Consider the following 16,366-nt stretch of genomic DNA (forward strand, 5'->3'; position numbering starts at 1 on the left):
CATGCTCAGTAAAAAAAAAATGTATGAAAGCAATAATGATATTGATTGAATGCTGTCCTATCTTGGCTCAAAATCACACGTTGCCACTTTAAAATTAAGAAATCTAATTTTGCAAACAAATTGGAGAGAAGAGTTTTCTTTCCATTTCTTATTTTTCCAATCAGATCAAGAAAAATGGGGGTTCCTGTAATGGTGCTCCTATCAATCTTAATTTGATATAAGGGAGAACTCTGGGGCTAAAACAGAAATGAAAATATATCAAGCCATAATTAATGATGAGCAGATGGATAATTCATAGTCAATCATAGCTAGGAAAATAATGATTAGCCAGCCCATCTGTCCTGCATTCTAGTAAAAAGAGGTTCAAGCAGCTTTGAGAGGTCCTGTTTTAATTGATTTACTAATAATTAGCTTTGAGAGTTTTGGCTTATTCCGTTTCCAAGATTCCCTGTATTAACTCCTCAGCACTTGACAATAAGCTGAGCTAGAGAAATTCACTGTAAATCTTTCTGGGTTGTACTCTGCTGTTAAGAGATTTGGTGGTTCAGAAGAGAGGAAGGAGAAATATTTTAAATCTATACTCATTTGTGACTTGCAGGCTCATTAACTCCTATTTCCTGGAGAGCAGATTGAAGATAATTTCCATAGGGACATACAGTGATACCTTGCCTTACAAACTTAACTGGTTCTGGGATGAGGTTCTTAAGGTGAAACGTTTGTAAGATGAAACAATGTTTCCCATAGGAATCAATGGAAAAGCGATTAATCCGTGCAAGCCCAAAATTCACCCCTTTTGCCAGCCAAAGCACCTGCTTTTGCGCTGCTGGGATTCCCCTGAAGCTCCCCTCCATGACAAACCCCACCTCCAGACTTCTGTGTTTTTGCGATGCTGCAGGGGAATCCCAGCGTTGCAAAAACGAGCGCTTCGCTGGCAACAGAAGTCCGTAGGTGGGGTTTCCCAGCGAAGGGAGCATCAGTGAAATCACAGCATCTCAAAAACACTGAAGTCCTTGAAACCCCACCTCCAGACCACTGTGTTTTTGCGCTGCTGGGATTCCCCGGCTGGGATTCCCCTGCAGCATCACAAAAACATGGAAGTCTGGATGTGGGGTTTCCCATGGAGGGGAACCTCAGGGAAATCCCAGCAGCGCAAAAATGGGTGCTTCACCGGCAACGGAAGTCTGGAGGTGGGGCATCCCAGCAGCAGCGGTGGGTTTGTAAGGTGAAAATAGTTTGTAAGAAGAGGCAAAAAAATCTTAAACCCTGGGTTTGTATCTTGAAAATTTGTATGACGAGGTGTTTGTAAGATGAGGTATCACTGTATTTTGTCCTTCTCTGATTAATCAACCCAGTTGGGAGCTGTATATCTTGATACTGCCGTTGGTCATTTCCCATTACAGTGTTCACTCGATTTTCGCGGGTTCGAACTTCGCGAATAGCCTATACCACGGTTTTTCAAAAAAATTAATTAAAAAATACTTCACGGGTTTTTTTCTATACCACAGTTTTTCCTGCCCGATGACATCATACGTCATCACCCAACTAATAATTTTTACAAATAAATAACAAAAAAATAATTATTGTTAATAAATAATTATGTTTATAAATATCAGGATCACTAACTGTCTTATTCAACAGTGAGTACCAGAAATAATGATGAGTAAATGGTTGTTAAGGGAATGGGAAATGATAATTTAGGGGTTTAAAGTGTTAAGGGAAGGCTTGTGATACTGTCCATAGCCAAAAATGGTGTATTTACTTCCGCATCTCTATTTTGCGGAAATTCGACTTTCACGGGCGGTCTCGGAATGCATCCCCCGCGGAAATCGAGGGAACACTGTACAATAATTCATTAAGTGACCAATTGAAATTATAACACCACTGAAAATTGACTTATGACCATTGTTTACACTTATGTCAATTGTTGCACCTTCATGGTCTTGTGATTTACATTCCGATTCATATTTCTGATGGTTGCACTTGCAATGTCCTGGGGACCTTTTGTGACCTTCTGATAAGCGAGGTCAATGGGAAAGCCAACGTCCCTTAACATCGGTGTTACTAATTTAACAACTGCAGTGATTCGCTTAACAAATATGGAGCTTAATTATAGTTCATAAAATCATATACCAAAATGTCCTACCTGTTAACAACTACTTCACCTTCAACCGCAACAACACACGAGCACGAAATGGATTTAAACTAAATGTCCACCGCTCCAAACTTGACTGCAAAACATACGACTTCAGCAACAGAGTAATCAGCGCCTGGAATGCACTACCTGATTCTGTGGTTTCTACTCCTAACCCCAAAACCTTTAACCTTAGACTATCTACAATTGACCTCTACCCCTTTCTAAGAGGTCTGTAAGGGGCGTGCATAAGCGCACCATTGTGCCTACCGTCCCTGTCCTATTGTCTTCTTTTGTTACTTTTTTATCATTACTTATCTAATGTTTTATTTGTACAAATTATCACCCTATAATTGTTTGACAAAATAAATAAATTACAAAATTACAAATTACAAAAAAGATGGGGAAAAACTCAACACATTTTTCTCACTTAGTACCATACAGTTTGGGCGCTCTCTCTCTCCCTCCCTCCCTCCCTCCCTTCGATTTTTATGTCGCCCTTCTCCTTAGACTTAGGGCGGCTTACAACCTGTTAGCAATAGCACTTTTTAACAGAGCCAGCATATTGCCCCCACAATCCGGGTCCTCATTTTACCCACCTCGGAAGGAGGGAAGGCTGAGTCAACCTTGAGCTGGTGATGAGATTTGAATCGCTGATCTACTGATCTACAGTCAGCTTCAGTGGCCTGCAGTACAGCACTCTACCTACTGTGCTACCCCAGCTTTAATGGTGGTCATCAGTCGAAGACTACCTGTATTTGAAATTCATGAGGGAGAGAACGTGCTAATTTCTTTTAAACCAGCGTTTCCCAACCGGTGTGCCGCGGCACACTAGTGTGCCGCGAGACACAGCCAGGTGTGCTGCGACAGCTCCAGCTGGGCGGGGAGCTGCCGGTGCCTCCAACCTCCCGGCTCCTGCCCGATGCCGCGGTTTCTGGCGCTCTCCTGCTGCGCCCCAAAGAAGGAAGGCAGGAAGAAGGAGAGCTTCATTCTTCGCGCCTTTTTCCCGCCTTTCCTGGCGTCGGCGGCAAGTGTCCTTTGGGGCCCGGCGGGAGGGCACTGGCAGCGGAAACAGGCTGCCGGCTGCAGCGGCCCCGGGCACCGTTCCCTGTAGGCTGCGCACGCCAATGCACCCCAAAATGCCCCCCCCCGCGCACCCTTTTCCAGGGGCGCGCAGGGAGCCGTGGCCACCCGCCCGCCTGCCCGATTTCCCTCCGCGCGGCTGGAGACGCGGATCCACCGCCTTCGCCAGCCCGATCTCCCTCCACCCGAGTGGGGAGGTGGATTCGCCGCCCCCGCCAGCCCGATTTCCCTCCAGTGGCTGATCTCCCTCCGTGTGGGGGGGGGGGGCGACGAACTGACGACCGGGGGCTGTCAGTCCGTGTTGGGTGGTGCAGGGCAGGCACAGGCAGCCCCAGGGGAGAACAAGGGAGGGAGAGAAAGGAAAGAGAGAGAAAGGGAGGGAGAGAAAATTGAATGAAGGAGGGAAAGAAAGAAAGAGTAAGAAGTAGAAAGGATAGAGAAAAAGGAAGAGAAAGGGAGGGGGAGAAAGGAAAGAGGAAGGGGGGAGAGAAAGAAGATATGAAGGAGGGAGAAAAAGAAAGAGAGATAGAAAGGAAAGAGGGAGAGAAAGGAATGAGAGAGAAAGGGAGGGAGAGAAAGGGAATGAAAGAGGGAGAAGGGGTGAGAGATAGAAATGATAGACAGAAAGGGAGAGAAAGGAAAGAGAGAAAGGGAGGGAGAGGAAGGAAAGAGAGATGAGAGAGGAAGGAGGAGACAGAAAGAGAAGAAGGAAGGAAGAGAGAAAGAAAGAGGGATGGAGAGAGAAAGGAAGGAAGAGAGAGAGAAAGAGGGAGGGAGAGAGAAATAGAGCGAAAGGGAGGAAGAGAGATTTTTTTTGTCCAAACTTTTTTTAGCGCCCCCCCCCCCAATGTTCCCCAGGATTTTGAAAATATGAAAAATGTGCCGCGGCTCCAAAAAGGTTGGGAAACACTGGGTTAAACCATCACTAAAAGAGCCTGTTTGTGATCTCCCTCAATGATGGTTAGACCCGACCTTTAGAAGAAGCCGCAGTCCAGTTTTCTATCAATGCAACATTTAGGGCAGGGGTCAGGAACCTTTTTGGCTAAGAGAGCCGTAAACGCCACATATTTTGAAATATAATTCCGCGAGAGCCGTACAATATGTTTAAAGGGCCATTGACAGATCAATCGCTCCAATGTTCACTTAGTACAGCAAGGAATGCTCCTCCCTGCTGTATAAAGCCACAACTGGACTGAAACAATGGTAATTAGCAGTAAAAAAATTAAATAAATAACTTACATTGTGAGCTTGCGATGCATGACATCAGTCCAGCAGTCTGGCTTCTTTTTCCTGCGCATGACTGGCTTTGGCTTCCCCTCTGCAGAACAAAAGCTGGGGACCTCTCCCTCCACATACACTGGATCCCTATGGCCCATCCGAGGGCTGGCAAAATAGGTGTGCCCCCCCACCTGCTTTTCTATCTCTCTCTCTCTCTTTCTCTCCCTCTCTTTCTCTTTTTGTCTCTCTTTCTTTCTCTACTTTTCTTTCTTTTTCTCTTTTTCTCTCCCTTTCTCTCTCTTTTTCTCTTTTTCTCTCCCTTTCTCTCTCTTTCTCTTTATATCTCTTTCTCTCTTTTTTCTCTCTCCCAACCTCTCTCTTTCTCTTTCTATCTCTTTCTCTCCCTCCCTCTCTCTTTCACTTTCTCTACCTCTTTCTCTCCCTCTCTCCCCTTCTCTCTTTCTTTCTCTTTCTCTCCCTCCCCCTCTCTCTTTCTCTTCCTCTTTTTATCTCTCTCTCTTTTTTCTCTTTTATCTCCCTTTCTCTCTCTCTCTCTCTCTCTCTTTCTCTCCCCCTCTCTTTGTCTCTTTCTATCTCTTTCTCTCCCTCCCTCTATCTTTCTCTTTTTATCTCTCTCTTTCTCTTTCTCTCTCTCTCTTTCTCCCCCTTCTCTCTGAAGTGGGGAGGGCCGGGTTGGCACCAAGGGAGCTCGAGACGGGGTGCAAAAGCAAACTACTCTGCCGGCCCGGGCCCACATCGGAAGGAAGGAAGGAAGGAATGGTAAAAGGGGCGATCAAGAGAGGAATGGGTGAATGAATGGACGGAGGGTGGGAAGGAAGGAAGGAAAGAGGGAAGGGACAGGAACAGAGGAAGGGTGCAAAGGAAGCAAGGAAAGGTGTGAAAGGGGAGAGTAAGAGAAGAAGGAGTGAAAGAAGGGAATGAGGGAGGAAACAAGGGAGGAAGGAGAAGGAAAGCAAGAAATGGAGGGAGGGAAGGAAGGAAAGAAAGAAAGAAAGAAAGGGGGAAGGGACAGGAACAGAGGAAGGAAGCAAGGAAACTTATGAAAGGGGAGAGTAAGAGAGGAAGGGCTGAAGGGAGGGAGGGAAGAAGGTGGGAAGGAGAAAGAAAAGAAGAAATAGAGGAAGGGAAGGTAAAAGAGAGAAAGAAAAAGAGCAAGAAAGAAAGAAAGAAAGAGAGAAAGAAAGAATGAAAGAGAAATAAAAATAGAGAGTGGGGATGAAAGAAATGGAAGGAGGGAAGGAAGGAGAGAAAGCAAGAGAAAGAAAGAAAGCAAGAGAAAGAAAAAAGAATGAAAGAGCCAGAGAGAAAGAGAAAGAGAGAAAGAAAGAAAGAAAGAAAGAAAGAAAGGCAACTTCAAAGAAAGGCTCACTGAGCATCTCTCACTCTCTCTCTCTCTCTTTCTATCCCTCTTTCTTTCTCTCTCTTCCTTTCTATCTCTCCTCTTCCTTTCTCTCTCCTCTCTCTCTCCCTCTCTTTCTACCCTCCTTTCTCTTCCTTCCTTCCTTCTCTCCCTCCCTCCCCTCCCTCCCTCCTTCCTTCCTCTCCATTTCTCTTTCCCTCCCTCTCTTTCCCTTTTCTTTCTTTTGGTCCACTTCTCTCTCTCTCCGCTTCTCCACTTGCCTCCCCCTCGTGCCTCGCCCTTCCCACCCGGCCACCCGCGCGCGCTTACCAGGAGCAGGAATTCGAGTAAGCCCAAAAGAAGCCATTGGCTCCGGGCGGCGTTCATGGCCCCCCCGAACCCCCGGCCCAGCACTTCCGGAAGCCGAAAGGCGCGGCTCTCTTGCCCTTGCAATCCTCGGGGGGACACAAGGCTGGCGGAGAAGCCGGCCGGGCTCAGCCCTCTCCTGGCTTCCCCAATTCCGCTTCCCCAGCAGCGCGGCTTGGCTTCCAGAGGGCTGAGCCAACCCCATGGTCATTCCTCCTTCCGCGGCTGCCATCGGGGCTCCCTGCCTCCCTGCCGGCCTCCCTGCCTTCTTTCCTCATGGGGGTGGGAAGAAGGTGCGGGCCGCAGAGGCAGAGTTTGTCTCAATCGGAGTTGGGGAGTTTTTGGCGGGCACCGTGTCTGCGAGCCAGATACGGCCATCAAAAGAGCCATATCTGGCTCGCGAGCCATAGGTTCCCGACCCCTGATTTAGGGTAATACTGGTCGTTTTTTTCATGTTTAAATTAAACTATGCTTCCCCTGTTTTTTTCTCCTTGCATACATTTAGTATGTTTTGTTCTATTTTGTTCTCTCTAACATCTTCAGATCCTAGTTTGTTTGTTTGTTTATTTATTTATTTAATTTGTCATGCAAATATAGTATTGTATTATAGTATGTTTAACATAATATAAGTATAAAATAGAGATAGAACAGATAAAAAAGATATTTGGACAGGAATGGTAGGCACAAAGATGCACTTATGCACGCCCCTTACAGACCTCTTAGAAAAGGGGAGAGGTCTATTGTAGATAATGTAAGGTTGAAAATTTTGGGATTGGGGGAAGAAACAACAGAGTCAGGTAGTGAATTCCAGGCGTTGACCACTCTATTGCTGAAATCATATTTTCTGCAGTCTAGTTTGGAGCGATTTACATTTAGTTTCTATCTATTGCATGCTCTTGTGTTGTTGCTGTTAAAGGTGAAGTAGTCGCTAACAGGGAGTACATTGTGATGTATGATTTAATGGTAATTCCCTCAACACTGTCAAACTTTTTACTAAGTCTGCGCTACTATTACTACTAGTTTTTTCTCATCATTCCTATCAGCCATTTCCTCCCACTTATGACTGTATGACTGTAACTTGTGGCTTGTATCCTTAAGATTTTTATTAATATTGATTGTTTCCTCACTGCTTATTTGACCCCTGTGACAATCATTAAGTGTTGTACCACATGATTCTTGACAAATGTATATTTTTCTTTTATGTACACTGAGAACATACGCACCAAGACAAATTCCTTGTGTGTCCAATCACATTTGGCCAATAAAGAATTCTATTCTATTCTAGTTATCTAAAAGAGTGAATACATTTTTAAAAAAAATTAAGAAAACTTTTATTTTTCAGATGACCCGGAAGAAATTAACTCAATGGAAGAAGTGATGTTGGAATATGCTACAATGAACAGGGAACTGAATCATTATGTGCAAGCTGTTGAAGAGACAGTAAAACAGGTAAATGTGGCTGATCTTTAATCCAGCTTTTATAGCTTTCCCATGTCATGAAAGCAAACAGAGTTTGAAGCATTCTAATGATTAACGAATAATATGAGATCACTTTTCTTCTCTCGACATGTGACAGATAGTGAATTAGGAACTGAGTCACAGAAACCAGTACTGTATTCATATATACCTTTTGTGTCTTAAAACAGTAGCCAGTATGTGTCCTGTCCATGGGAAAATCATTTGTTTTCTTGTACCCTCTTTAATTTTAAAGGTAACATAGAAATATAGAAGACTGACAGCAGAAAAAGACCTCATGGTCCATCTAGTCTGCCCTTATACTATTTCCTGTATTTTATCTTACAATGGATATATGTTTATCCCAGGCATGTTTAAATTCAGTTATTGTGGATTTACCAACCACGTCTGCTGGAAGTTTGTTCCAAGGATCTACTACTCTTTCAGTAAAATAATATTTTCTCATGTTGCTTTTGATCTTTCCCCCAACTAACTTCAGATTGTGTCCCCTTGTTCTTGTGTTCACTTTCTTATTAAAAACACTTCCCTCCTGAACCTTATTTAACCCTTTAACATATTTAAATGTTTCGATCATGTCCCCCCTTTTCCTTCTGTCCTCCAGACTATACAGATTGAGTTCATTAAGTCTTTCCTGATACGTTTTATGCTTAAGACCTTCCACCATTCTTGTAGCCCATCTTTGGACTTTGTCAATATCTTTTGTAGGTGAGGTCTCCAGAACTGAACACAGTATTCCAAATGTGGTCTCATCAGCGCTCTATATAGCGGGATCACAATCTCCCTCTTCCTGCTTGTTATACCTCTAGCTATGCAGCCAAGCATCCTACTTGCTTTTCCTACCACCCGACCACACTGCTCACCCATTTTGAGACTGTCAGAAATCACTACCCCATAATCCTTCTCTTCTGAAGTTTTTGCTAACACAGAAGCCAATGCAATACTCAGATTGAGGATTCCTTTTCCCCAAGTGCATTATTTTACTTTTGGAAACATTAAACTGCAGTTTCCATTGCTTTGACCATTTATCTAGTAAAGCTAAATCATTTACCATATTACAGGTGATCTTCAGTAGTGGCTAAGGAAGATTTTGAGATTCTTTTTTCTTTCCGTGCAACTAGGAATAATAGTGACCTTCCTTACAAGTGTATCTGAAGCATCTTAAGTCAAAGGTTTTCAAAAATTTTGAAGTCAGAGAACCCATTGGTTGTTTTTTTTTTAAAGTCCTTGAATTTCAGATCAAGAGATAAAGCTGTAGTGACGGAAAATTTGCTGACTTTGAACGTGGGTGGGTGGGGTTTGCTCTTGGTCTCTCACAGACCCCTATCAACTTACAATCCTGGGTTTAGAAAGCTTAGAACTACGTCGCCTTAAATACGACCTAAACATATCCCATAAAATTATCTGCTACAATGTCCTTCCTGTCAACGACTACTTCAGCTTAAATCACAACAACACATGAGCACACAACAGATACACACTTAAAGTAAACCGCTCTAAGCTCTAAACTTTAGTAACCGAGTAGTTGATGCATGGAACTCACTACCTGACTCTGTAGTATCATCACCTAACCCCCCCAAACTTTACTCTTAGACTATCCACTGTTGACCTTTCCTCATTCCTAAGAGGTCAGTACGGGGCGTGCATAAGTGCACCAGCGTGCCTTCCGTCCCCTGTCCTAATGTTTCTCTCCTACTAGTACCATGCTTCTCAAATTCTCTATTCTGAAATGTAGAGGTCAGTGGAACACAATTTGAAAAGTGTCCTTTCAGTTATTCAATATGCTATATGAGTTCATCGTTTGTTCTGTACCAATCCCTGGATTTTAACAAGTGGCATAATTTTGCAAGCTTCTATAAGATTCACAATATTTCAATGGAATTTTAAAGTACTCAAACTTGTGCAAAATAAAAGAAAAAAATCCTTTGGGTGGGAGAAAGGAGAGGTTAGGGGAGCTATATACAATAGCTATATGTGGATGGTGATTATTTAAAGAGAAAGAAAAAAATGTGGTAGAATAAAGGGAAAGGTAGGTGACTTCGAGACATACACATCTCCATCCATTCCCAAACTAGGACCATGCTACTCTGCAGGGACTACAACTCCCAGACGGGAACCTAGGGAATTCTGGGAGCTGTAGTCTCAACACAACTACAGAGAACCAGGCTGGGGATGTCTGAACTATTTAATGATATGCAATTATAATATGTAGAAATGAAGGTTAGAGTTAGGGGGAGGAATATTAACAATTCAGAGACTTTTCTGATGATTTATAGCATGTCGCATGTCGGCGACTACTTCAGCTTCAACCACAACAACACAAGAGCACACAACAGATTTAAACTTAATATTAACCACTCCAAACTTGACTGTAAAAAATATGACTTCAGTAACTGAGTTGTCGAAGTGTGGAACTCATTGCCGGGCTCCATAGTGTCATCCCTAAACCCCCAACACTTTACCCTTAGATTATCTATGGTTGACCTATCTAGATTCCTAAGAGGTCAGTAAGGGGCGAGTACAAGTGCACTAGAGTGCCTTCCGTCCTGTGTCCTATTGCTCTCCTATATCTCCTATACCTTTCTTCTTTTCCTATATCCCTTCTTCTATTCTTTCATTGATATGTTCTATTACTATACCTTCTTTTCTATTATTTCTTAGATATATTTTACTATGAGTATCTCCTTTATAACCGTGATCATGTATTTTACTATGTGTATATAGATATACTGTATACCCACTAAAACCCTCATTGTGCATTGGACAAAATAGATAGATAGATAGACAGACAGACAGACAGACAGACAGACAGACAGACAGACAGACAGACAGACAGACAGACAGAAAGAATAGAATAGAATAGAATAGAATAGAGTTTTTATTGGCCAAGTGTGATTGGACACACAAGGAATTTGTCTTGGTGCATATGCTCTCAACGTACATAAAATAAAGTATACATTTGTCAAGAATCATGTGGTACAACACTTAATGATTGTCATAGGGGTCAAATAAGCAATGAAGAAGCAATATTAATAAAAATCTTAGGATATACGCAACAAGTTACAGTCATACAGTCAACATGGGAGGAAATGGGTGATAGGAATGATGAGAAAAACTAGTAGAATAGAAGTGCAGATTTAGTAGAAAGTCTGACAGTGTTGAGGGAATTATTTGTTTAGTAGAGTGATGGCGTTCGGGAAAAAACTGTTCTTGTGTCTAGTTGTCTTGGTGTGCAGTACTCTGTAGCGACGTTTTGAGGGTAGGAGTTGAAACAATTTGTGTCCAGGATGTGAGGGGTCAGTAAATATTTTACCCGCCCTCTTTTTGACTCGTGCAGTATACAGGTCCTCAATGGAAGGCAGATTGGCAGCAATTGTTTTTTCTGCAATTCTGATTATCCTCTGAAGTCTGTGTCGGTCCTGTTGGGTTGCAGCACCAAACCAGACAGTTATAGAGGTGCAGATGACAGACTCAATGATTCCTCTGTAGAACTGTATCAGCAGCTCCTTGGGCAGTTTGAGCTTCCTGAGCTGGCGCAGAAAGAACATTCTTTGTTGTGCTTTTTTGATGATGTTTTTGATGTTAGGTGACCATTTTAGGTCTTGAGATATGATAGAACCTAGAAATTTGAAGGTCTCTACTGTTGATACTGTGTTGTCTAGTATTGTGAGAGGTGGAAGGGTGGAAGGGTTTCTCTTAAAGTCTACCACCATTTCTACGTTTTTGAGTGTGTTCAGTTCTAGATTGTTCTGGTCACACCACAAGGATAGTTGTTCAACTTCCCGTCTGTATGCGGATTCATCATTGTCTCGAATGAGTCCTATCACTGTTGTATCATCTGCAAACTTCAGTAGTGTAACAGATGGATCGTATGAGATGCAGTCATTAGTGTATAGAGAGAAGTGGTGAGAGTACACAGCCTTGGGGGGCACCTGTGCTAATAGATAGATAGATAGATAGATAGATAGATAGATAGATAGATAGATAGATAGATAGATAGATAGATAGATAGATAGATAGATAGAAGATAGATAGATAGATAGATAAGATAGATAGATAGATAGATAGTAGATAGATAGATAGATAGATAGATAGATAGATAGATAGATAAGATAGATCAGTGTTTTTCAACCAGTGTGCCGTGGCACACTAGTGTGCCGCGAGACATGGTCAGGTGTGCCGCGAAGCTCAGAGAAAGAAAACAAGAGAAAGAGAAAGAGAGAAAGAAAGAAAGAGCAAGAGAGAAAGAAAACAAGAGAGAAAGCAAGCAAGAGAGAGAAAGAAAGCAAGAGAGAAAGAGAACAAGAGAGAAAGAAAGCAAGAGAGAGAGCAAGAAAGAAAGAGAGAAAGAAAGAGAGAAAGAAAGCAAGAGAGAGAGCAAGAAAGAAAGAAAGAGAGAGAAATAAAGCAAGAGAGAAAGCAAGCAAGAGAGAGAGCAAGAAAGAAAGAGAGAGAGAGGGAGGTAGGGAGGGAGAGAGAAAGAGCAAAAAAGAGGAAAGAAGGAAGAAAGAAAAACAGGAAGGGAGAGAAAGAGGGAGAGAGAAATAGAGCAAAAGGGAGGAAGAGAGAGAATTTTTTTGTCCAAGCTTTTTTTAGCGCCCCCCCCCCGCCAACTGTGCCCCATGGTTTTGTAAATGTAAAAAATGTGCCGCGGCTCAAAAAAGGTTGAAAATCACTGAGATAGATAGATAGATAGAAGATAGATAGATAGATAAATAGATAGATAAGATAGATAGATAGATAGAAGATAGATAGATAGATAGATAGATAAGATAGATAGATAGATAAGATAGATAGATAGATAGATAGATTAGATTAGATAGATAGATAGATAGATAGATAGATAGATAGATAGATAGATAGATAGATAGATAGGTTGAATCCAGATATCAGAGAGTTGGGCTGGATGGATCAAAAAGCAGTGAGCGGCATGGAAGTGGGTTTGACATAATGAAGAGAGCTGGAGCATGAAACCTGCCAAAACTGTGTCTTCAGACATGCTTCTTCAAGCAAGTTGGACTAGTCCTTTCTTCCCAATATTCCATATCCCTTGTATGTCTTAAAAACTCTAAGAGATGAATAAATTGATAAGGGGCCACTCAAGCTTGAAATGAAAAGGTCCTTGATACTCTCTGAACTTGGTTGTTTTCTTGCAGAAGTTTCATTACCCGACTAGGTAACAGAACCAATGAGCTGCATATTACCTAATTTGGGTAATGAAACTTTTGCAAGAAAAGGTTTGGCTATTCTGTCACTTTTGGGTGCAAGGCATTTGCCCTACAGCCAATGATGGGCTCCTACCGGTACGCAGAACCGGTAGAAAACTTTTGAATTTTTTTTCTTTCTTTCCCTTCTCGGCTTCGAGTATGTTTTTTTATCACAGTAAATGAGTTTGAATGTGTATAATTTTAGAAGAGCTGTGCACGTGTGTGTGTACATACACATACAGTTTAAATAGTAGATAATGTATATTTTTGTGTGCCTATGTGTAGTATGTATGTACACATATGGCATATATACATAGAATTAAATAGTATATTTTGGATGTTCACTAATAGTAAACAGATAGGTAAATTGTATCTCTTTGAGGCAAGGAGAATTTAATTCAGTTCAATTCAATTCAATTCAATTTAATTTATTAGATTTGCATGCCGCCCCTCTCCGCAGACTCGGGGCGGCTCACAACAATAATAAAACAATGTACAATGTGACAAATCTAATGTTTAAAAGAAAACACATTAAAACCCCAACATTTAAAAACCATGCCAGGCACCCTAATCCTAACCCAAACCCTTGACGTGAGTGACCTCAAGTTGTTCATCTTTAAGTCAGTCACGTGACCTTTAAGCCACCCCCGGTCACATGATCGTCAAGCCACTCCCACCTAATCACATGGCTGGAAAGCCACACCCACAAAACAAGCCATACCCACAGTATGACAGTAACAATTTTTGCAGCCCTTCACTGCTTACAGCATAAAGGGGGAAGCGTTCCTGTTCTTTCATTGCTTTCAGCAAAGATGTTGGCAGAAAATGCCCTTTCTCTCTTCTTGTTAATAAAAATCCTAGGCAGAACACTTCAGTTTGATGCATTTTACACGGATGGTGTTACCCAGGCTGTTTTGATGAAGAGCTGACCTCGGATGACCCTGTCAGCACAAATGCTTTACAGGAATCACATTTAGTGGCATTCATTATGAGCAGCCGCAGTAGCTGTTTTTGGCAGATTGGTGGGTGTTGAGCAAGTAATCATGAGATCACTTGCTGGTTCCCAGAGCTCTGCATTTATTTTTTATTTTTCCCTCCCTCTACCTCAAATAATCCTTCACCCTTGCTACTTATAAAACAATAAAAGAGTCTGTCCAATGTGAAAGATTGGTAGCAAAATGTATAGGGTGCGTAGCTGAGAAAGCCAGGTTTTTGTTGACTTAAGCTGTTGTAAGAGCAAAAGGGCAGGTGAGCCCCACCAACGTCCTCATTTGATTGACTCAGCACTCATTGAATAAGAAACAAGCTATTGAGTTGCTGTAATGTTTCTAACAATTGGCTTTGGGAAACTCTTTGAGCAGAGATGGAAACTCCCTTCTGGGCTCCTTTTAGCTTACCTGGCAGAAGGTAACCCACCTTCTGTTACTTCTCTTTTTTTTTTAGTAGGCTTAGGTTATTTTTTATTCCCCCCACACCTTTTTTTTCTCACATTGATCAGTATTAAATTAACATATTTAAGCGATGAGATTAAGGCAGGAATAATAATAATAATAATTTATTAGATTTTTATGCCGCCCCTCTCCAAAGACTCGGGGCGGCTCACAAAACAATAGCAATACAATATAGATATAAATCTAATGTTAAAAAATTGAAAAAACTAATTTAAAAATACATTATAAAAACGTATCTACTGCACAGTCATACACACCCAGTCCAACTAAATTAAAAAGATAATAAACATAATAAGGTCAGCAAAAAAAGGAGGGGGGAGATTAATCCCCCCACGCCTGGCGGCAATGGTGAGTCTTCAGCATTTTATGGAAGGCAAGGAGGATAGGGGCAGTTCAAATCTCCAGGGGGAGTTGATTCCAGAGGGCTGGGGCCGCTACAGAGAAGGCTCTTCCCCTGGGTCCCGCCAGACGGCATTGTTTTGTCGACGGGACCCGGAGAAGGCCAAATCTGTGGGACTTAATCGGCCACTGGGATTCGTGTGGCAGTAGGTATTCTGGTCCAATGCCATGTAGGGCTTTATAGGTCATTACCAACACTTTGAATTGTGACTGGCAACTGATTGGCAGCCAGTGTAGGCTGCGGAGTGTTGATGAGACATGGGCATATCTGGGAATGCCCATGATTGCTCTCGCAGCCGCATTCTGCACGATCTGGAGTTTCTGAACACTTTTCAAAGATAGCCCCATGTGGAGAGCATTGCAGTAGTCGAATCTCGAAGTGATGCGGGCGTGGGTGACTGTGAGCAGTTACTCCTGGTCCAAATAGGGCCGCAATTGGTGCACTAGGCGAACCTGGGCAAACGTCCTCCTGTCAAACTCCTGGTCTCTGGGCCAGATGCGTCACACGCTGGCTACGCCCACACCCAGTTTAGAGAAAGGAAAAGTCTCAATACATTTATTCATTCATTCATTCATTCATTCATTTATTTATTTATTTATTTATTGGGCTTTTATGCCGCCCCTCTCTGAGGATTCGGGGCGGCATACAACATATAATGAACAATGTACAATATCTTAGATCCAATTAATTACATTTAAAAGTCTAACCCCCCCAAAAAACCACAAAAGCAGCCATTCCATTCACTCAATGTTCTCAACACATTCATCGGGCAATGGGCTAGAATCTAATGGCCCCAAGCCTGGTGGCATAAATGAGTCTTAAGATTCTTACGGAAGGCGAGGAGGGTGGGGGCAGTACAAATCTCAGGGGGGAACTGATTCCAGAGGGCCGGGGTCCCCACAGAGAAGCCTCTTCCCCTTGGCTGCGCCAAGCAACATTGTCTAGTTGACGGAACCTGGAGAAGGCCGATTCTGTGGGACCTGACCGGTCGCTGGGATTCGTGTGGCAGAAGGCGGTCCTGGAGTTTTGTCCTCCTGACGCTCCAGGAAAGCTTCCCTGAAGCCCCAGATGCAAAAAAAAAAATCACCCAACGGACAAACAGGAAGTTCGGAAAAACGCACTTCCGGTTTGCTGGTTTAGGCATTTATTTTCATATCAGAGTGGTCTGAACAGCTGTACTGGTATGAACCCCCTGATTTTTGGTGATTTTATTTCTGGTATTTCTTTGTGGAAGAAGCCCTCAACTGTGCTTCGGATGATGAATAAAGGTCAACATTAAGACAGGGGGACAGGGGGACGGGCACGGGAGGGCTTCATCTGTCACGGACACCCCAGGAAAAAAAATCGCCAAAAATCAGTGGGTTCACACCGATATGGCTCTCTGGACCACAGTGTTTTAAGTGTCCACCACCAGACGACATTCATACCCCTCCACCAAAATGGGGGCATATTTCGTATACAGTGTTCCCTCAATTTTCACGGGGGATGCGTTCCGAGACCACCCTCGAAAGTCAAATTTCCACAAAGTAGAGATGCGGAAGTAAATACACTATTTATGGCTATGAACAGTATCACAAGCCTTCCCTTAACACTTTAAACCCCTAAATGATCATTTCCCATTCCCTTAACAACCATTTACTCACCATTATTACTGGTACTCACCATTGAATAAGACAC

At 42.7% G+C, this 16,366-nt stretch overlaps 1 protein-coding gene across 2 annotated transcripts in view; it reads left to right on the forward strand.

Annotated features, from left to right (window-relative positions):
• NSMCE2 (NSE2 (MMS21) homolog, SMC5-SMC6 complex SUMO ligase) overlaps positions 1-16,366 on the forward strand; it is a 368,866-nt gene that overhangs the window by 43,326 nt on the left and 309,174 nt on the right. For both annotated transcript variants that reach the window (XM_070748293.1, XM_070748294.1), the window contains exon 3: positions 7,501-7,607. In XM_070748293.1, coding sequence (XP_070604394.1) covers positions 7,501-7,607 — 107 coding nt within the window. The remainder of the gene's footprint in view (positions 1-7,500; positions 7,608-16,366) is intronic.

Source organism: Erythrolamprus reginae, chromosome 3 (genome assembly GCF_031021105.1).
Source record: "Erythrolamprus reginae isolate rEryReg1 chromosome 3, rEryReg1.hap1, whole genome shotgun sequence".
Taxonomy (NCBI): Eukaryota; Metazoa; Chordata; class Lepidosauria; order Squamata; family Dipsadidae; genus Erythrolamprus; species Erythrolamprus reginae.